The sequence below is a fragment of the Brassica napus genome, chromosome C4 (genome assembly GCF_020379485.1).
Source record: "Brassica napus cultivar Da-Ae chromosome C4, Da-Ae, whole genome shotgun sequence".
Taxonomy (NCBI): domain Eukaryota; kingdom Viridiplantae; phylum Streptophyta; class Magnoliopsida; order Brassicales; family Brassicaceae; genus Brassica; species Brassica napus.
Window position 1 is genome coordinate 61,816,602 of NC_063447.1, and position 22,003 is coordinate 61,838,604.

The 22,003-nt window shown below is 34.9% G+C and overlaps 3 protein-coding genes and 1 pseudogene across 3 annotated transcripts; 3 read left to right on the plus strand and 1 right to left on the minus strand.

The window, feature by feature from the left end:
* Nucleotides 1-1,718: 1,718 nt before the first annotated feature.
* On the plus strand, nucleotides 1,719-4,324 carry LOC106371224 (ELMO domain-containing protein A). The gene is made up of 10 exons (XM_013811265.3): nucleotides 1,719-1,980; nucleotides 2,084-2,206; nucleotides 2,387-2,496; nucleotides 2,622-2,690; nucleotides 2,844-2,959; nucleotides 3,047-3,101; nucleotides 3,238-3,358; nucleotides 3,481-3,528; nucleotides 3,644-3,738; nucleotides 3,835-4,324. The coding sequence occupies exons 2-10, from the start codon at nucleotides 2,122-2,124 to the stop codon at nucleotides 3,934-3,936; spliced, it is 801 nt and encodes a 266-aa protein (XP_013666719.2). The 5' UTR covers nucleotides 1,719-1,980; nucleotides 2,084-2,121; the 3' UTR covers nucleotides 3,937-4,324.
* Nucleotides 4,325-4,606: 282 nt separating this feature from the next.
* Nucleotides 4,607-7,351, minus strand: LOC111205549 (annotated as a pseudogene).
* On the plus strand, nucleotides 6,790-8,756 carry LOC106371223 (flavanone 3-dioxygenase 3). Its single transcript, XM_013811264.3, has 3 exons — nucleotides 6,790-7,382; nucleotides 7,764-8,011; nucleotides 8,186-8,756. The coding sequence occupies exons 1-3, from the start codon at nucleotides 7,131-7,133 to the stop codon at nucleotides 8,754-8,756; spliced, it is 1,071 nt and encodes a 356-aa protein (XP_013666718.2). The 5' UTR covers nucleotides 6,790-7,130.
* A 9,434-nt stretch (nucleotides 8,757-18,190) lies between these two features.
* On the plus strand, nucleotides 18,191-21,527 carry LOC106371222 (serine/threonine-protein kinase D6PKL1). The gene is made up of 3 exons (XM_013811263.3): nucleotides 18,191-18,360; nucleotides 18,597-19,650; nucleotides 20,408-21,527. Exons 2-3 carry the CDS (start codon nucleotides 18,614-18,616, stop codon nucleotides 21,315-21,317), a joined length of 1,947 nt encoding a protein of 648 aa, XP_013666717.2. The 5' UTR covers nucleotides 18,191-18,360; nucleotides 18,597-18,613; the 3' UTR covers nucleotides 21,318-21,527.
* The last annotated feature ends 476 nt before the right edge of the window (nucleotides 21,528-22,003 follow it).

Consider the following 22,003-nt stretch of genomic DNA (forward strand, 5'->3'; position numbering starts at 1 on the left):
GAATTAACAATATATTTTCGAATATTTCCATGGGATTCTGATAAAAGCCAGAAGGCAAAAACCTTTCTAAAGGTAAGTGATATATATACAATTACCACCCCTTTTCTATATAAACTTGATAATGCCCATACATAGAAAAGCATGCAGCCATTACTTTGAGTTCAAGTAAAGGTGTAGAATTTCTTTTATGTTCTTGGTCCTTTACAAGCATGGAAGGATATGATATCGCTTTTTGTAGGTATACAATATTTTTATGTTCTTTGGGATCTATGAACATCTTTAACCAACCATAACTTCGTAATAACATTTGTAAATTCTGATTTCCACATGATTTGATCAGTTGAGTCCCGCTCCACCTAGTTTTATATTGCTAAGATCGACGCCGGATCTCACTTGTAAAAGTATCATCAAAATATATTTATTGTGTATAAAATATGTTTACAACCGAAGTAGACCTACTGAATACACATATATATTTACGTGGATAGAGAAAACAATGTCGTGAAGAAGAGTGAATGATGGTGTTGGACAGTCTTGATAAGTTGATAGCGTTACATTGACTAAGATTACACGCACCACAAAGCTTTATAAATATATAGACGGCAACATCAATAACTTCTATGTTAAACAAACATCAATAACTTCTGAATATTTTTTCTGTTGAGTATAACATCTCCTCTCGAAGTTATTTAGATTTAAAAGATCTCCTTGTAGTTGAGTTGCAAAAAAAAAGATCTCCTTGTAGCATGTAGACATGTCACATGTTCATGATTGATGTATAAATCTGGTGGACCAAAAAAAAACAAACAGAGTAATTACACAAAGGTCGGCTTTAGTTAGACTTCATCCATCAAAACATATGGCCCATGCATGCCTCTTGCATTTGTCGCCGTGATGGCATTTCCACTATTTTGATTTTAAATTCCGAAAATACATGATTCGTATAAAAATATGTATACATGATTTTAAATTAAATTTTGCAGTATTAGAAATTTGTTGCAACAACATCAACACATTTGTTCAACAAGAACTATGTATTATTTAAGTTGACCCCACAAGAAAATCTGCTAGAAATTTTTTTTTAGTACCTTTGTGTACAATCAATCAATTTCATCTTGTGTAATGTAATAATTCTTTTACTAGTATCAATATTGTAACCCAGAGTTTAAAAATCCAGTTAAGTTCTTTATATAAAGATTATGTAACTGGTAAAAGAAAACTGCCAACAATTACAACAATAACAATAATAAAAAAAAATAAATAAATTAAACCCAGTAATATTGGTAGCCGTAGACTTTTGGGATACAGCTTAAACTCGTTTATCTTAAGTTTTATTCCTAACAAAAAGAAAGTTGCTGCTACTTAGATAATCCGCAATAATAGACAATTTGATTATCACTTTACATTAGTGAGAAGACATATCAAATTCGGATCCATTTCTCTCTGCGCCAACCGGATCAATTCTCTTGGAGACTGACTGCATATTAAAAAAGAAAAACAAAATTTACTAAAATAAAAATGAAGAAAGTCGTTGACGTTTGACTTTTGGGTGGTTCATTAACCAATGCGGCGTGACCACGAGCCAGCCGTGTGACGAGACTGATTTCGAAGCTGATGGCGACTGGAGTACACGCGCGGGGCCCTCCAGCCTAACTGCCACCTGTTCCCCAGCCCAAGCCCAGCCCATTGCTTACTATAAATATCTCCCTTTTGTTTATTTTTATTTCTCCCCCGAAATTTATTCTGATTTGTTTGTTTATCTCTTCCGTTTGATTCCGCCGTCCGATTATCTCTCAACCGCCGATAAACTTCGTCACTCAATAGATCTTGAAACCAATACTCGCTTTCTTGCTTCCTCCTCGTGCTCAAGATTCTCTCTCTCTCTCCCTCTCTCGCGTTTCCTTGAGGATTATAGAACTAGTTTTTCGAGATTGTTGATCGGAACTTCGATTCGATTGATTTGAATCCTCCTTCTCGACGGTGATTGAACGATTCGCGTTGCGTTTATGTATATTTGATCGTTTTATGAGATTTCCGAATCCTATTGCTGATTTTGGTTCTGCATTTTGATGATTGTTCGCAGGATGATTGTGAGGTAGAATCGAAAGGAGCTTTAAAGAGATGGATGATAGAGAAGGCTCGTTCGTTGCCGTTAGGCGTATTTCTCAGGGTCTCGAACGTGGAAGCGTTTACAATTCGTCATCTGGTAAAATCTGATCACTAAAGCGTTTCGTAGAGATGAACGTTATGCGCTTATTATATGCCTGATTTTTCGTCTAATACAGTTTAGTAGAGTAGTAATGCATTATTAAACCTTAGTATTAGAGATTTAGAGTAAGCTAAGAGATGAGCAGCTAGTATATTCATCTGTTGTTGTTGTTTATAGCTGAGGGTGTGCCTGGATCAGCAGCTTGGTTAGGCCGAGGTCTTTCATGTGTGTGTGCTCAGCGAAGAGATAGTGATACGAATTCCACCTTTGATCTTACACCTGCTCAGGTTTACTCATTTTTCTCCACTGAGTTTGAAATTGGATTTTTGTTGCTCATTATATTGAAATACTGTTAAGTGTTTTTGTTTGTCCAAGTTGCTAATAGCTTCTACACTGTTGTTGGAGCTTGCAGGAGGAATGCTTGCAGAGTTTGCAGAACCGTATTGATGTTGCTTATGACAGTACAATACCTCTGCATCAGGTACAGCTTTACCTGAGGGGTAATTAAGCTGTTACAATTTCTCATATAAAGACAGTGGACTTGAGCCATCACTTGGTTTCCTGTTGCACACTGGCATCATAAGTCCAGATATAACATCTCTGTTAATTACTTCTTTTCTTCAAATGCTCTTAGGAAGCTCTGAGGGATCTGTGGAAACTTGCTTTTCCTGAAGAAGAGCTTCATGGATTGATATCTGAGCAGTGGAAAGAGATGGGTTGGCAGGGCAAAGATCCGTCTACTGATTTTAGGTGTGATACTGACTTTCCTCGCCACTTTTGTTGACATTTACATCTCTTGTTTCCCTCCTCTTTGACTTACGGTGCAGCATCTTTCAGGGGTGGTGGTTTCATATCTCTTGAAAACTTGCTGTACTTCGCCAGAAACTTTCAGGTAGAACTACTTCCCATGTACAATATCATTTATAGTATTTATGTGTGCCATAACATATAATATTTTCTCCATGTAATGGGCTTGTTTCACAGTTTCCTCACTTAGTTTTATAACGCTGCGTGTCTTTATACTGCAGAAATCTTTCCAGGACCTTTTGAGGAAGCAGGTTGGGGATAGGTCCGTATGGGAATACCCTTTTGCTGTTGCTGGTATCAACCTAACATTCATGCTCATTCAGATGCTTGACCTTGAAGCAGGTATATGGCCACAAGAATCCACTTACCTACCCTGACTGTGATAAACACTATTTGCATGAGTACCGTTTTTGAGATAATCAGAGAGGTTCACTAACAATAATATCCTTTTAAAAAAATTACAGTAAAACCTCGAACAGCTGTTGGGGCAACTTTTCTGAAGTTCCTTTCTGGTAAGTTTCGGTTCCACTCAATAGTGCGCTGTTTTCTTTTCATCAAATTGAAATGCCTTTGATTGCTGCACACATGGTGTTTTAATTGGATTTTGGGTGTTTGCGGTGTAAGCAGAGAACGTGTCTGCCTTTGACCTTCTATATTGCATTGCATTCAAGCTAATGGATCAGCAGTGGCTTTCAATGCGCGCCTCATACATGGAGTTTAACGTAAGTAGCCACTTCTCAGAAAGTGTAGAAGTTAAAAACAGAGACATTGTGTTTGGTCATGTCATGTAATTGTTGAATGTTGTGAATATGACACAGACGGTGATGAAATCAACAAGGAGACAGCTGGAGAGAGAGCTGATGCTGGAAGACATAATGCATCTTGAAGACTTGCCTTCCTACGCCCTCCTCTCTCAATAGCCTTTTAAGAGTTTCCTAACCTCAACACTCCCGCTTTAATAACACAAAAGGTTGCTCGCTTGTGCCTTTTCTTTGACCTTTTCTTCCACTGTTTGTTGGCTGGCTTATATGAAACAGCGCTAAAACTGAGTTGTTGTGGTTATATTAAAACAAGGAAGAGGGAGATAGAGAAAGAGGTTGTGGGATAAATCTCAATTTGGTTGTGGGTTGGAAAGTGAGTTTGTAACAACGTTTGAGGGGTTTTTAGTAACTGAGTGTTGATTGATCTTTGATTGGGTAATGTTGTGTGTGGGGATAACAAATCAATTGGTTTATCACAGTGGGCTAAACTTCTCCATATATTTGGTGTGTTAACCCGTTGGTTTATTCAAAAGTTGCTTAGATATGATTTTTGATTGTTTTATGTAGTGTTTATCTATCAACCATGCATCTTTTAAAACGAAGTTTGCTAAAAAAAATTATTTATCTTGTGGTAATTTTACTACTATTTAATTTAGGGACGACGATTTAACAGGTTTTTGATTAGCTTTTTTAGCCTAATCTATGAACGAATTCAATTAATCTGCACAATAACCAGGAAACAGAGAAGTCAAACGAGCAAATTGACTTATTTTTAACGCCAATTGATTTAGATGTACAGAGCAAGCAAAAGCAAAAGCCCATTAGTCCATTATGCATACATGCAAGCCAACACCAGCGAGATCCTGACCACCACGTAGCTCATTAGTCCCCTAGATGCCTCGCTTGATGGCGGTGGAGGCGGAGGCGTGGTTGACCCTGAATCGGCTTGGTGTATTCCATCAGACCGCGGCAAGTCTGGGGTATCAGGAGACGGCGGGGGAGGGGTGGGACTAGGAGGAGGAACAACATGAAACGGCGGCGGATGAGTGGGACTCGGAGGAGGAAAAATAGGTTGACGGTGGCGGAGGGGTGGCTGGAGAGGAGGCGGAGGCTATGACCGTAACGGCTAGCTTCATGCCACTGATGCAGTGACCTGGTGTTGAACAAATGAAATACTTTGTTCCTCAGTCTTGAGTTCGATTTTGGTGTCTCCCTCGGAATGATTCTCGGTGGCTAAGGAGCTATCACAGCTATCGTATCAATCTTTGTTAACCACATCCACCGAGTGTACAGGACCGTACTTGAACTCTGTTTCAAATGGTCATCAATTCAAAGATAACATCAGCCAACCTCAAAGAAGCAAGCGTTTCCGTGTGCAGTAAGTTATCAACAAAATTTACCTAAAATGTCACCAACTCGGAAAGTTTTTCCGGTAAGCCTAACTGTGTAGTCCACACCACTGTAGCATTGATTAATGTCTCCGACCGTGTATGTCACAGCAACCGCAGCTGGGACAATGGATATGACTAGAAGAAGAGTGGCTGCAGCCATCTTGAACAAACCATTCGTTGCCATGTTTTGTGGTTTAATCTTATCGAGATATGTTAATGTAAGTATTTATATAAACATAGGCGTGCGAACGACTAGTGAGAAATTCAGATTAATTAAGGGAATGCTGGAAAAGTCGCCTCTTGTTAATTATTTCGGTTAGTTAATCATTGCTAATGCCTGCTGCTTTGTGTTTTGCACATCTTTTATCATGTGTTATACAGTATGGATTGAATTTATGATTGACTAAGGACATGAATGTGATCATACAAGGTTATAATTTCTAATTTCCCAATCATATTACAGGAGAGTCCTCAAAAAATCAATGCTATCATGGCCATGGCATGAGAACTCCACATAAAGTTTTAATCATTTTTTGTTTTTAGTATTACGTTCTAAAGATGATTAGGAGACAACCATGCATGTCTATGAATGGCACAGAACTTGGATTATGAGCGGCCCTTAACCGCACATAACTAGGCTTCTCTAGCCGACTTAAGAGAATAAACCGCGTAAGAGCACCATTAACCCAGTATACAAAGGGGTTTCTTAGCCACTTTTTGCGCGTGAGCCCCACCAAAAAACACAAGAAACGATCTCCAAAGATATAAAATAAGAAACGGTTTTGGGGTGTTTCTTGTACTGTTTGCGGGCTCCACTGACACGTGGCAGCCTGCGATTGATCCTTTCTTTTTTTTTAATCAGACGAAACAATTAATAAAAAAATAAGAAATTTATAGGGTTAATCATGCTCTAAGCACTTAATAGAGTTTTGAATCAGATGAGGAATGGTGGTCATCACTCTCTCTCTCTCTCTCCTCCAACCTACAGGAACTCAACTTACCAATGTTTTAGCTATTTTCTTCAACTTGAGGAAAAACCAACTCATAGAGCTTGTACAGATACATTTCGGTATGCATGTACCTAAAGCCTTAGCTAAGTTATATATATCAATCAAATATTATATTACATCATCCTTATTTAGTGTTGGTCCATGTTTCTCGACCGATAATCACCCTCGTAAATGACGTAACACTCTCTCTCACACACACACATCTTAAAAATAGAAACCAAAATATCTCAAACATTTATGAAAGGCGGTAAATCCAGTGAAGACATACCACATGCAAAACGAACCGTCAAGCTGGTCATGCAAAGAAAAACCGGTTATTGTGTGCCTATACTCCATCATGACTTTTTTTTTTTTTTTTTTTGTTAACCGAGTATCCTGGCCCCATCGAGGTGGTCCAGACTAGAGACCGAAGTGAGCATGGACGCTGCTAGGGCGTCACCATGTGGCTCACCGTGTAACGGTCTTCGGTCTAGGATGCTGCAGCCCACATATAAATTTTCGCAGTGGCCAAAACTCGAACCCAAGGACGGACATTCCAGCTGGAGCTTCTATACCACTAGACGAAAGCAACTTGGTTTACTCCATCATGACTTATATGTATAATGTATTAAACAATTTTTTAAAAGCAAAAAAGATGCAATCATATTAATATATATTATGATACATATCTCTACATGCAATTCACTTTAAAATTGACATCGAGAATTTGACATCTCTCACTTCATTTAATGTAAAGATGATGAGAGAAGTAGCAGGTGGGTTTCCAAAATCGTAAGCAAATGAGGAAAAAAAAGAAAAGAATAAAATGTTAATTTCAGTTGAAAATTAAATAAAATTATCTTCTAGAAGATTTTAACCGAATAAAATACATGTATAAATACGCTATGCATGTTGCATACTCTTTAGTAAGTCAGAGTAATAACATTTTTTTTTTACTCTAAGCAAACTGAACATGGAAGAAACAATGAAGAGTTTGCTTGATGATTCTTTTGAAAGTGCAATGACACTTACCAATTCAGGTGCCCCTCAAGTGCCTGACCGTTACGTTCTTCCTCCATCGCAAAGGCCAGCTCTTGGTTCAAGCTTAGGCACCATAGAGACAACACTTCCTATCATTGATCTCTCTCTTTTACACGAACCTTTGCTTAGATCCAGCGTTGTCCGAGATATCAACATGGCCTGCAAGGAATTTGGTTTATTTCAGGTAACTGTTACATGTAAATAAGTAATATATGCGTTATCAAAAATCCAGCAAGTTTGACGTTCTTACACGTTATATGACTTAGAAAGACGGTTGTTGTCTTCTTGCATGTATGTCACAAGGAACAAAGTTCTTAATCATGAAAGATAGAAAAGAAAAGACAAAATCTTCAATCTAAGTCTTAAATGAGAGAACAAATTGCATGCATGCATGCATGTTTTCCTTACTATTCTAACACAAAAATAAGATATAAGAGCATGATTAACCCGGGTTCTTAGGATGGGGTTCTTAACGGAAGTTAAGAAACAGTTTTTTAACTTCGAACCCTACTCTAAGAACCCCAGGTTAATCATGGTCTAAGCCCTAACTTTTGTTTCTCTGCAGGTTATAAACCATGGGATACCACCATCAGTGATTGAAGGTGCCTTAGATGCAGCAACACAGTTCTTTGACTTACCTGTGGAAGAGAAGATGCTTCTAGTGTCTGCAGATGTTCATCAGCCAGTAAGATATGGCACAAGCCTCAACCATTCAACAGACAGAGTTCATTACTGGAGAGATTTCATTAAACATTACTCTTATCCTCTATTAAAGTGGATCGATATGTGGCCATCAAATCCTCCATGTTACAAGTAAGTAAAATACTTGTCTATAGCATCACTATCTAAATATATATGGAAAAAAATATCTTGCTTTGGAAATAGTTGTAAGAAATCTGTAAAAAAAAACCTTCTAGCTACCGGATCAGCCAATAGGGCATATAAAAAAAATTGAGTGAAAACTGATTGTACTCTCTTTCTTTTTAGGGAAAAGGTAGGTAAGTATGCAGAGGCAACGCATGTGCTACATAAGCAACTAATAGAAGCTATCTCAGAAAGCCTAGGACTAGAGAAAAATTACTTACAAGAACAAACTGAAGAAGGCTCACAAGTCATGGCAGTGAACTGTTACCCAGCATGTCCTGAACCTGAAATCACCTTGGGAATGCCACCACACTCGGACTTCGGCTCGCTGACCATCTTACTTCAAAGTAGCCAGGGACTCCAGATAATGGATTCCAGCAAAGACTGGATCCGTGTGCCGTATATTGAAGGATCTTTGATAGTTCAGTTGGGAGATCAAGTAGAAGTGATGAGCAATGGCATATACAAGAGTGTGATTCATCGTGTAACAGTGAACAAAGACTACAAGCGGCTATCATTTGCAAGTCTTCATAGTCTACCTCTGCAAAAGAAGATAAGTCCAGCACCTGAGCTCGTTGGAAACAATGCACCAGCCTATGGGGAGTTTAGTTTCAACGATTTTCTTGACTACATCTCGAACAATGATTGTGTACAGCAAAGATTCATTGATACACTTAAGAAGAGCAACTCCTGAAGATGATGGCACCAAACCGCAGAATTCAAGAAGGAAATGGTCATTGCTCATCTTTTGAATCAAGCTTAGTTCACATGAATCTTGTAGTCCTTAAGGTGCGTCCCTGTTGTATCTCCAAAGTATCACATAATTAACAATACCAAATACATTTTTATGCACGTAAACATATAATCCGTTGTTTATTGTATCACATAAGAAATCATAATCAATGTCATAATCAAATATTTCTTCTCCTCTAAAAGAAAATGGTGCTATTGTTTTGGAAAATATTGTTCATGTCCAAGAAGTCTTTAACGGAAACTAAATTAAAATTATAACTGAAACATAAATGATCAATTACTTTCTAATGATCTGAAAATACATATATTATGTGGTAAGAGTATCTCTGTTTCTTGCTGCTATATACGGTCAGAAGCACAAGCAGTCCATAAAAGTTGAGCCAAGATTAGGATCAAAGGTTTTCAACTGTTTCGATTTATGTCATGTACGCAGAGGCTTCTACGAAACATGACAAACACTTATTCAATTAACTCAACTTTTCTATCAAATTTCAAAGTATTTGGGATAACACTGGAATCAAGTTGTTATATGAGCAATTTTCAACAAAAAATATATATATCGAAATTCTCAGTATATAGGAGAAAAGCAGATCGCACAAGATCGATACTTACATGAAATCTACAAAGATGGGTTCACTGCCAAAGCAGAGCAACTAATTAACGTTGCGAGTTTGAGCTATCTAACTACGGTCTCCGCCTCTCGATTCCGACGGCGATTTCTGTGGGTTTTCTCTCTTGTACCGTTTGTTTTTTCTATTTTTCAAGATTATCTAATCACTTTGTCTTTTTATATTTATTTACCATTACTATATTAATTTTTAACCATTTGTAAATTTTAGACGAAATAGCAGTCGTAACCGTTAATTCATTTTGTAAAAAAAACTTAAATTACATTGGCCAAAATTTTAATTTACAATATTGTATGGAAGGTAGAATTTACAAACAGGATACTGTGAAAATATTTATATATATATCGTCGACGGAAATCATGAGTTTCAATAAGAGATATTCGTACAAGATTTCTTTTTGTCAACGCGAAATTTTCTTAATATACAGATTTTGATGTTAGCATTGTCATGTACCTCGATATGTATATCGCAAATGTCATGCATCTTTTACTATTCTTTTGTCCATTCACAAAGACGTTCACAAATGTGATGTATTGATACGCGTCGACTTTGTGTTATTGTAAAATTTAAAATGTATTAACAAATTTCATAAAATACCAATAGGCAAATAATTCACAATATCTAAAACTTTTACACAAAATAAATAAATAAATAAATCTTAAAAATAACTATTGAGGTACTTAAAAGTGGTAAAAATATGGCAAAAGTTCACAAAAGCTTTTTTCAAAAAAAAAAGAAGTTCACAAAAGCCTATTATGAATATGAATTACAGATAAAATGATGAAGAATGTTTAAGAGTTACATTTTATAACTTTAATATCAATCTGAATTTTATAGACATTAATATTTAATATGAAATTTGTTACAATCAACATAAGACTCCTGGTTTTATATTTTTTTCTCAAACTCATATATATACTCACATTTTTCTCCCTAAATTCGAGTACATGTAAAATTATTTTGAATATTTTTAACTTCATTTAAAATTCAAGTACACGTAACAGTTTTTACTAAGCATAAAAATACAATTTGAAAATAGTTATAAAATTATTTGGAATATTTTTAACTTCATTTAAAAATTCAAGTACACATAACAGTTTTAACTAATTAAGCATGAAAATACAATTTGAAAATAGTTATGTATTACATACACAATTGAATAATTCTCTTAAACTTGTCTATTTATGCGGAGATAATCAAACGATATAACTAATTATATATACTTTACTGAATGCTTGTATGCATTTAATTTATAAATGTTAGTATATATATGAATAGTATTGTACTCATTAAATTAAACAAACACTACTGTATTAACTGGGTATTCCAGTAAAATATATATTAATGGCTGTGATGCATAGATTCGTTGAAAACGAATTCTGTTAATTACAGCAAAATATATACAAAATGTAACATTTCTCCTCAAAAATGTAAAGTCTGATGTTTTCAAAAGAAGTTAATACTAGCTTTCCATGAAATCCATAATATATAAATAAGAAATAAACTTCGCAAAAAGGTCATGACTTAAACTGCAAATGCCAATACCATTTTTCAGTGAGAAAAATAAAGTTTTGCCAAAAACAAGGCAAAACAGAAGATGAAAATATAAATAGCATAGAAGTTCAAAAATAATTTTAGATCTCTCTTTCTATTTAACTAAAAGAAGATCAATGATAAAATGTGATAAACAAAATATAAATAACATAGAAGATTTATACATAATGTTAGCTTACCTTATTTTCAATTAGCTCTGATCACTTGGTCTATCAAATATGTAAATTGCATGCAAATGCAACTTTATTAACTCACTCAACGTGTAGTAACAAAAACTCCCAAAAAAAATTTAGCTGCATGCATGTTAAATTTCATCCTCACAATCAGTTTTCCGGCGTACACTATAAAAATATTAGCCGATTGATAAACTAAAACATGCAGGATGATGAGGAAAAGAGAAAATTACAATCTCAAGTTCTAAATTATGAAAAAGGTTTAAAATCCATCATAAAATCCTTGCATTTTAATTTACACTCCGTCTTAAAAAACAAAAATTATTCCATAAAAATCATGGATAGAACAGAAAATCATATACGTACACGTAAGACAAAAGATCGTATAAAATTAAAAGAGAAAGAAACTTAAAAGGAATGAAGTTTGTTGAAGCTAACATGCGAAATCTCCAGCTCGGACTTGAATGTATATATGCATCTGAGCATGAGCAATGTCTAAGTACGTACCGACATGCAAAAATATATATAGAGCGCTGATCATTACTTAACAAGATATATAAGCGTAAGGAAAACAGCAGGCGTGCATGAATCTATATCTGTTTCAACGGTGTAAAGTACACAAGTTGTCCGAAATCTGCTTATATTATATAATTAACATCATATATACAAATATAAATCATGGATGCGGCTTGGCACTTATATGCGTCATCCAACCAGTAGAGCTGATACTTTTTAGAATGAAGGTCAAACAAAATATTTAAAGATATTTATTGCATATGGTTTATATATTACAGGCCACTTGACCATTGGTAATTATTTAATTGGATACTTGCATGGTATATTACATGGTTTCAACACACGAAACTGGACAAGAAATTTTGCAACTTTCGCTTTTATTCATTTATTTTGTTGATATAAATGATTAAATTCGAATAAAGAATTTGATTGGAAAATATCATCGGAAATTTTTCAATCGTTTATCTATTTCGGAATATGTGTATAAATTTTTGGAGTTTGTATCAGTTTACGAACCAAAACATTTAGAATTCAGTTTAGTATTAAGACTCATCCTAACGGCTCAACTAATATTTTTTTTAACACAGAAACGGCTCAACTAGTTATTATTACTTTTTTGAACTTTACGGCTGAACTAGTTACGTTAAGAAGAGTAGATATTAGTTTACGTCGCATATTATATTGTCAATGCATACACAGAACCTATCAAGACGGTTCGGAGGGGAGACGTAATTGACAGCGATTTTTTTGTCGTTTTGTAGACAGAACTCAAGGATGCAAAAAGTAAGTATTTAATGTCTTTGACACCATATAGATTCTATTTATTTTGCTTTGTTTGGGAATCTTTCCAAAACAGGAAGACTCATCGCAGTTTTGAGAAAACCATTGTCCATGTCAAGATTATATGGTAATATTTACTTTACCTAATAAAAAAGTCAAGTTGATGTCGCACTTTTTCCGATTGACGGACAGAGAAATGACTGATAAAATAGTATAAAGACTTGAACTCTTCCAAAAAAGTATACTCGGGATCAAAGTTCAAACTACTATCTTTTGACTAAAACTACTAAGTGCAAAGACAATTTCTTTTATATATATAACTGGAAATTCATGGCGAATTCTATACTAAATCTTCAAAATATGTGAAAGTTGGAATGATTGAACCCTGATTTAAATGACCAAACATAATTAAAACAGCAAAATTCTCAATAACTTAAAAAAAAAACATTTTTGTCGTGAATTTGTGAATTTTAGACGAGCGGTTCAAATATGCATATTTAAATAGTAGTTTATACTTTTTAAGTCATAAGCTACGACCAGAAGTCTCTCGTTAGCACATGTTAATGGTTTATTATTAATCTAGTTGCGCCATGCATCCACCGCTTCTTCTATTTTTGAGCTTTCACCACCACTTTTAAAATTCTTTTAAGGTTGCAAATTCTCAAAGATTTATATATAAACACAAATACCTTGTGCTGGTTTCATACATGTATACGAAATAGCCGGCTATGAGTGTCATGACCTGAATCTGATGGATGACCAATATATATATATATTCATATATTCTGTTCGGATTAGAAAAATTAAACTCTGCGGACTGGGCCCAAAATTTTGAAAGCAAAAACGAATCTCTGTATAAATTCTAATGAACTCAGTAGAGTCGGAGTATTTCATTTGGATCAGAATAATATATTTGGATTAAAATTGTTTGGTTTAAGATGATTTTTTTGGATCCATTTTTACATAAATCTATCTTATTATCTTGTGGGACTCTTACGGAGTCGTAGGAGGTTATGTATTGGACCAGCCTTTATGTTGAGTTATTCTTTGGTTCTGAGTTCACCGACCAATAAAATTTCATTATTTCAAATTTGATATCTTTTAAAAAATAAAACAAAATATTGTCAAGTTATATTATGTTTTTTTTTTAAATAAAAAAAATAGTAGTTACAGAAAAAAAAATATTTTTAACGTCGCCAGCAAAACACTAAATCCTAAATCCTAAACCTTAAATCCTAAACCCGAAACTCTTGGGTAAACCCTAAACCCTTGGATAAATCTTAAACTCTAAATAAAAACACTAAACACAAAACCCTAAATCCTAAACCCTAAACGCTTGAGTGTTTTAGTATTTAGTGATTTTGATTTAGAGTTTAGGATTTATCCAAGGGTTTAGGATTTACCCAAGGATTTCGGGTTTAAGGATTAGGTTTTAGGGTTTAGTGTTTTGCTAACGACGTTAAAAAAATATATTTTTTAATTACTACTATTTTATTTATTTATTTATTTTTACCTTTTAATATTAAAAACATTTTTTATCTTATAATTTGACAAAATTTTATTTTCTTTTTTAAAAGATATCAAATATGAAATAACACAATCATATTGGTCGGTGAACCTAAAAATAAATCCTTTATGTTTGACATCATTCATATTCAAGAACCCGACAACACTGTCCATAAAACAGTTTCTCGGTCATCTCGCCGGTCTCGAGCGCAAGGGAAGCGACCACTTAGGGCATCATATTTTAAACGAAAATTTTAGTTGTATATAGGGCATAAAATTTTTTTACATGAATTTTTAATGAGGGCATCAAGAAAATTTTTTTAATGAGGGCATCAAGAAAAAATTGAGAATGTTGGACGGGCACTGATCTCGTAACAGCCAAAAACGCCACAATTTTCATGGTTACAAGAACCATCTAGATTGCATTTAGGGTTTTCACCAATTAGACTTCGGCAATCGAAACATCTTCCCTTTACTGGCAAGAAACAAGAAGATGAACACACATGTTTAGTATCTTACAATATATTCACTCGAACATATTTTTTTATTAATCTTCATAATTGTTAATATCTATATATATCTTTTTCTTCACTAATCTGAATAATTGTTAATAAATAGCTTTCTCCAAAACTTAAAACCTGAATTTATGGTGTAGGATTATTATAAAACCTCAATCAAACCACTGAATTGAGAATTTTCCACTATACATAACCCTTAAAACCAAAATATATAGCTTTTTTTAATCCATGATACTGTAGCTTTTATAGATTCCTCTTGGGCTTAGTGTTTTCAAACGAATGGTATTTCCATATAATTAAGGAAATAATCGGATTTTTATATTCCTCAACCTTGGCCACTTTCAAACATGTTGCCTGTAAAGTTCACAATAAATAAATCTCTTCGTAATATAGTTTTTTCAGATATGCTGAAATTTTTATTGTATTGTGGCGGATTAGTAGAACATAAATCATTCATACTGAACTGTAGAATTAGACCCTTAAGTCCATATATATAGCAAATGGTGGAAACTAGTTTAATTATTTGATAATAGTTTTTTTAATAGATCTAATTAGCTGACAAAAAAAAAATAGATCTAATTATCTAAAATCAATTGCCTTTTAAGAAAGTGTGTACATGCACTTACAAATATGGATTCGGCGGAATTGGCAAATGTAAGCTTATTCCAGTTATACCAAGACCCTTCGGGTTATTCAGGCTTATTCTACAAAAGGTTCATGATAAATAATGATGTATGTGGAAAGAATAAAGCACAATGTGATGAGGATGGAATCAGAAAAGAGTCCACAATTTGCTTTTTCTCCTTTGTATTGTTTCGATAAGTCTATTCTTTTGTGTACAAAGTTTCAAACCCTTCTTTATTTTCTTAAGTGCTTTTCAAGAAAAGAGAAGGCTCAGATTCAAGGCTCCACGCTTAAAAGATACCAAAGCTAACTAAAAAAAAACAAAAACATTCGCACCCACTGATTCCACATAACTAACTACAAAAAAAAAACATCATTACCAAAGACTCTTGTTAAATGGTTGAAAACAAAAAAGTTTCTAAGATCGATCACTAAATTTCATACAAGTGTGAGTTCATTAACCGAGGCTTCATACAAGTGTGAGTTTATTAACCGAGGCTTCTAGCTCTGGTGGTAAAGGGCTCACGGTTGTGAGTTCCGCCACATGGATTCGAATCCCTGCCACCGAAGAATTCACATGCGGAACCCCAGCGCCCGAGACGGTGACCCACATATATAGTGATCAGCTTGCTGGTCCTTGACCGTTTCGGTCTCTAGTCTGGACCATCTCCGTGGGACCAGGACACTCGGTTATGAAAAAAAAAAAGTGTGAGTTCATTTTTTGTTTACTTGAAAACACATGCATTTTATAGAACCTTCGACTACATATTCACATGTATCAGCTCAAGAAACCTATAAAGATGTGTATAACTTTGATGAATCTAAAGAAACTACATACTACTTTTATGGAAAATAATAGAAGATCTGATGTACAACGAATTTTGTTTGTTTCTCAAACATAATATGACTAAGTAGTCGAAACGTATTAGTCCCACCTAATACACAACAGCCATAGATAACTATTTTTATAATATAGAAATTGTGAACTTCTGTCGATTTGTATGAAATGAATAAGACTCATATCGAAATGGAGGTAATATGATGTTATACAAAGAAAACAGATGATTATGAAACTCAACAAACATATAGTATATACTGTTGTTTACTAGTGTTAGAACGAAATATCACGACTCGTTTTTTTTTCTCTCTTTTAAGTCCTATTTATCTATAGGGGTAAATCTAAATTTGATCCTATTACATATTCGAAGGACATTTAAATTTGTCCTAAGTAAATAAAAAGGACGGGACACTGCATGTGTTTTGGACCGTTTGGTTACAGATATAAAGATAAAGAAAAACTGGACCAGACATAGAGCCCCTCAATCCACGCGCAATCCATCTGATTCGTATTAGTATTGCTTTTACCCGTACATCTCTAATACCCTCAGCTTTCGAAATTAAATAATTAGTAGTATTTGACCCCAAAAATATAGTATAGATACATTATTAGCAGTGTATACATTATTAGCAGTGTAAATTTTTTGAAAAATTATAATATAGTTATCTTAGCAGCTTTTATTTACTTTGCAGACAAATAAATCATCATCACTAAGCCCAACATGATTAGAGCGTCGAGGTCCAACATTGGCCTTTTAAAATTAACCATTTACTATTATTCTTATTGCTGACATTCAGACAATAATATTATACTTTCTTATTGTTTAACTCACATAACAATGTCCACTAATAATTGCTTTCAAATATAACGTCAATTGGAACTCAACAACTGTTCCATTATAAACACACTATTAATATGCCACCATCTGCACTAGGAGAGTAGATTTAGCATAATTTAGTGGAATTGAAGAGATACGATTAATGAAATATTTTTTATTATCAACAAACTTTTGAAATTTTCAATATTATATATCTGACGTGAAATTTCTAACTTTAATTTCTCACTAGTTCTAAAAGTTTTAGCTTCCATGTTTACTCATCATAACTATCTCATTATACTCTAAAGTTGATAACTATAGTTGTTAATCACATTCTACTGTACCTACTCCACTTCTTTTTATTTTTAATTGTTCTTCAAGCGGTGACCAGACAAAAATTCTATGAACAAATGTTCAAGTAAAGACAAAGACGTAGGGCAGAAAAGAAATACTACTAGAAAGAAAAGGGAAGAGTGATGGGAAATGTGGAGAAAAATAAGAAAAAGCTAATGAACTAACATATGTAATGGTGGGTCAAATAAAGTGTTATCAAAAATCCACAAGGTTTTGATTCTTTGCCTCTTTCTTTCACTATTCACAACAAAAGGAATAGTTTCACATCTCCCACAAAATAAACTTTTGTTTTATATTATTCATAAATACTATGTACCACCCTTTGTTTTTTTTGTTATAAGTTTGGTTTGTAGTAATCAGCAAGATCCTCTAATGTATTAAAAAAGTGGTTTATTCAAAGATTTTAGTGATGAAACTAAACCAAGTTATAATAGTTGGGGAAAAAAAAAAGCAAACCAGAATCTCTCAGAAAAAAAAAACTTCTGATAAAAAAACAGAACAAAAGAAACGTCTCAGACCAAATCTATACTATTAAAGCAGGATCCTATTAAAGCACGATAAAGAAAGATAAAAAGTAGGAAACATTCAAATAATTTTTTTTTTCAACCATTCTTAATTAATTTTTTTTCTTTTCTTAATATAATTTAAGCATTCATAAAAAAAATTGATTTTTTCATTGAAAAGTATAAATCTTTATTAAAAGTATATAATTATTTTTATTAAATATATTAACCACATAATAAAATTAATTCATCAGAGTTATACCAACTTAATTCATTAAAAAAATAAAGTTTAATTTTTTAAACATAAATAGTCATTTAAAATGAAACACGATAAAGAAAGATAAAAAGTTTAAGTCTTTTATAAAATAAAACACAAATATATGAAATATGACGCTAAATATTTGTCAATTGAAAAAAAAAGAAAATAAACCCGCGCTTTGAAAGCGCGGGTCAAAATTTAGTTGTAGGTTGAAGAAGGAACACATGTCGGTCCCACTTTAATGACTGGACCCCGCTCTCATTCTCCTTTTCTTTTTCTTTTTCTTTAATTAAAAAATAATAATTAATATTTCTCCGTTACCGTCGTCAGTAGCAGCAAGCATAGCTAGATAGATAGCGCCCACACATAATAAAGCAAGAGACTTTAAGAGCTTTTCGACTCTCAATTCTCGAACTTTGAGTTGGGCTTCTTCTTCTCTCATTCTCTCTCTCTCTGCTTCATATCGATTTTCCGGTAATAAATCTCTCCCGGCGTCTCCTGCATTGTCCTTCGTGTTCACTTCTTTGTTATTACCAGATCACGTGTTAATTGTGTGTGCTTAGTTATATATATTTCTCCGACAAGATTCAGATCATAGTCCTAGACATTCTTTGTAGATTATATAGAGATTTTGTTTGTATCTCTCTCTAGTGTTAATCTTGATGGATCTCAAAGATTTTATTTAATTGACATTTTTGGATCTTTTAAAGGTATAAAGATTCTGGATATGGAAAGAGTTGCTGAGCTTAAGAGACTTCCTAGTAAAGTTCCTTTCTCAAGAAGACAACACTCAAACTTTGAAAGTAGAGATGCTTCTATGCATTTGGAGTACAACAACACAGGAAGAAGACCAATCAATCCAACTACTACGACCTTAGGGAGAGAACTTGGCTTAGTACTCAACGTGCACAGAGAAGAGTTTGGTGGTAACCATAACGAGTTTCAAGAGTTTGAGCCTGTGGTAAGATCAGCAAACCATCCTCTCCTGGAGATTGAAGAGATCGTTGCTGCTGCTGATGCAGATGACATGTCTGAAGAACCTGGTTCCAGCTCCTTCCGTGGCGTTAGCCACCCTCCAGAGCCAGACGACATGGATCTCATAACAACTGCCACGTCACCGTCTCCAATCTCTATGCCTCGTGCGTCGCACAACACAGATCACTCAGACAAGGAATGCGTTTGGGATTCTAGTCCACACAACAGCAGCGTCAGAGCCATGAGCATCGCCAACAGCTCCTCCTCCACGCAGAGGAGCGATGTAGTGTTCAGCATGGACAAGAGCTACATGTTCGAAAGCGCCAAGACGAGTGCAAGCGACATTAGCGGGCTCAGTGAAGAGAGCAGCTGGAGCAGCTTCACGGGAAGTCTCAACAAGCCGCACAAAGGGAATGATCCGAGGTGGAATGCAATAACGGCTGTACGGGCACGAGACGGGGTTCTAGGGATGAGTCACTTCAAGCTGCTGAGGCGGTTAGGGTGTGGGGACATAGGGAGCGTTTATCTAGCCGAGTTGAGTGGGACTAGGTGTGTTTTTGCTGTTAAAGTGATGGATAAAGCTTCTCTTGAGGATAGGAAGAAGCTGAATAGGGCTCAGACCGAGAGGGAGATTCTGCAGCTGTTGGATCATCCGTTTTTGCCGACGTTGTATGCTCATTTCGAGACGGATAGGTTCTCGTGTTTGGTGATGGAGTATTGTCCGGGTGGTGATCTGCATGCTTTGAGGCAGCGTCAGCCTGGGAAGCATTTCTCTGAGTATGCTGCGAGGTATGTTTGGTTTCAGTATTCTCAAAAGCTTAGTTTCATTCACATTGATGGTGTACTGTTCTGTACTGTTCGGGTCTATTCGGGTTTTAAGTTTTCGGGGATAGAGATTTAAGTTTCATTCGTGTATTTGTAAATTTTAGTTTCGGATTCAGGTGTGGATCTATTAGGGTTTTCGTAGATAGAGATTTAAGCCTTTATTATATTTATAAATTTTAGTTCGGTTCGGATCCTTGCGGGTTCGGTTTGGGTTCGGGTACCCATTTAAATTAGGTAAAAATTTCAAAAATTAAAATATGCTTTTAAATTCTCAAAATCCAAAAATAAAAATAATGTATAACATATAAATTTGAATAATGTAAGACTAACTACCTAAAATTAACATGAAAATTGGTTCAGTTTTGATATTTAGGTGGAAAACATGTATATATTTTGGATATTTCCAGCGTTTTAAGTATTTTTGGCTATTTTCATATAATTATTTGTTGTTACATTTGGATAATTTTTAGATATTTTCAGATATTTCAATATTTTATAGATATTCAATCTAAAATAGTTAATACATTTAAGTGCATAATTCTGATTTGAATATCTTCGGATACCCGATATATTTCGGTCGGGTTGTGTTATCTTCCGTACCACTTTTTTGGTTTGGGTACTGATCTCTGTTCGGATCTTCGGATCCGGATATTTTGCCCAGCTCTAGTGAAGTTTGTGATCTCACTTTCTTATATGTTTCACATTGTTGTATCTTTGGCAGATTTTACGCTGCAGAGGTGTTGCTAGCACTCGAGTATCTCCACATGCTAGGTGTTGTCTACAGAGACTTAAAACCCGAGAACGTTCTTGTCCGAGACGACGGTCACATAATGCTATCAGACTTCGACCTCTCCCTCAGATGCGCAGTTTCCCCGACGCTGATCAAAACATTCGACTCCGATCCATCCAAACGCGGCGCCTTCTGCGTCCAACCCTCTTGCATGATGGAGCCCACCACATCGTGCTTCTCACCGCGCAGCATCTTCTCAAACAAGAGCAAAAAGAACAACAAGACGCGTAGTAAAACGCAGACGGATGTCTCCAGATCGCACTCGGGTTCCCTCCCCGAGCTGGTGGCCGAGCCTAACACGAGGTCCATGTCCTTCGTCGGAACGCACGAGTACTTAGCTCCGGAGATCATCAAGGGAGAAGGACACGGAAGCGCGGTTGACTGGTGGACTTTTGGGATCTTTGTTCATGAGCTTCTTTATGGGAAGACGCCGTTTAAAGGATCAGGAAACAGAGCTACTCTGTTTAATGTGGTGGGAGAGCAGTTGAAGTTCCCTGAGTCGCCGGCGACTAGTTACGCGGGGAGGGACTTGGTTCAGGCTTTGCTGGTGAAAGATCCGAAGAATAGGTTGGGGACAAAGAGAGGAGCGACGGAGATTAAGCAGCATCCGTTTTTTGAAGGAGTGAATTGGGCGTTGATAAGGTGTGGTACTCCTCCTGAAGTGCCGAGGCAGATGGAGATTGAACCGCCTCCAAAGTATGGGCCGATTGATCCGGTCGGGTTTGGTAGTAATAGCAAGAGAATGATGGGAGCACCACCACCAGTAATATCAGCAGCATCAGCAGGAGCAGGAGGAGATACAAAAACTGGTGGTAAATTTCTAGATTTTGAGTTTTTCTGAAGCTTTGTTGTTTGTGTTTGGTCACGTAATTAGCATTTATAGTCTTCTTATGTCAGCTATATATATATATATATATATGGTAACTATGTCTCAAGGCTTCAATAGATAAGAGTGGACATGGTCCCTTAAATCTTTCTTCCATGTAAACCAAACACTTTTGTAAGGACATGGAAAGCTCTAAGTCTGGAATTATTTCCTTTGGTACTACTACTGATGTGCTTGTCTGAGTCCCTTTTTCTTTTGACCCAAATATAGCTCGTTATGTCACTGCCATGCATGTTTTGGTGGTCCAAAAGCAAAAGCTATTATACGATCTAACTAGATTAAGACCCGCGCCTTGCGCGGAATCAACATTTTTTTTGACAACATTATATATATATTATTTTATGTGTTAAATATTTTTACATATTATGGAATAATAAATATATATTAAATAATTAAAAGTCAGTAACTATTAAATATATAATTAAATTGGTGCGAACATATAAATCAATTTTATTAATCCAAAAAATATTTTTTTATATTTGATAGAATATGTTATTAAATTTAAATGATACTGGCATAGATAATATATTTTAGTATATTTTTAATATTAATGTCTATTAAATGATGATTTCTACTCATATAGTTTTTTTGATCATTTGTATCTTTTATAGAAAAAATTTAAATTAGTGATAACAAAATTT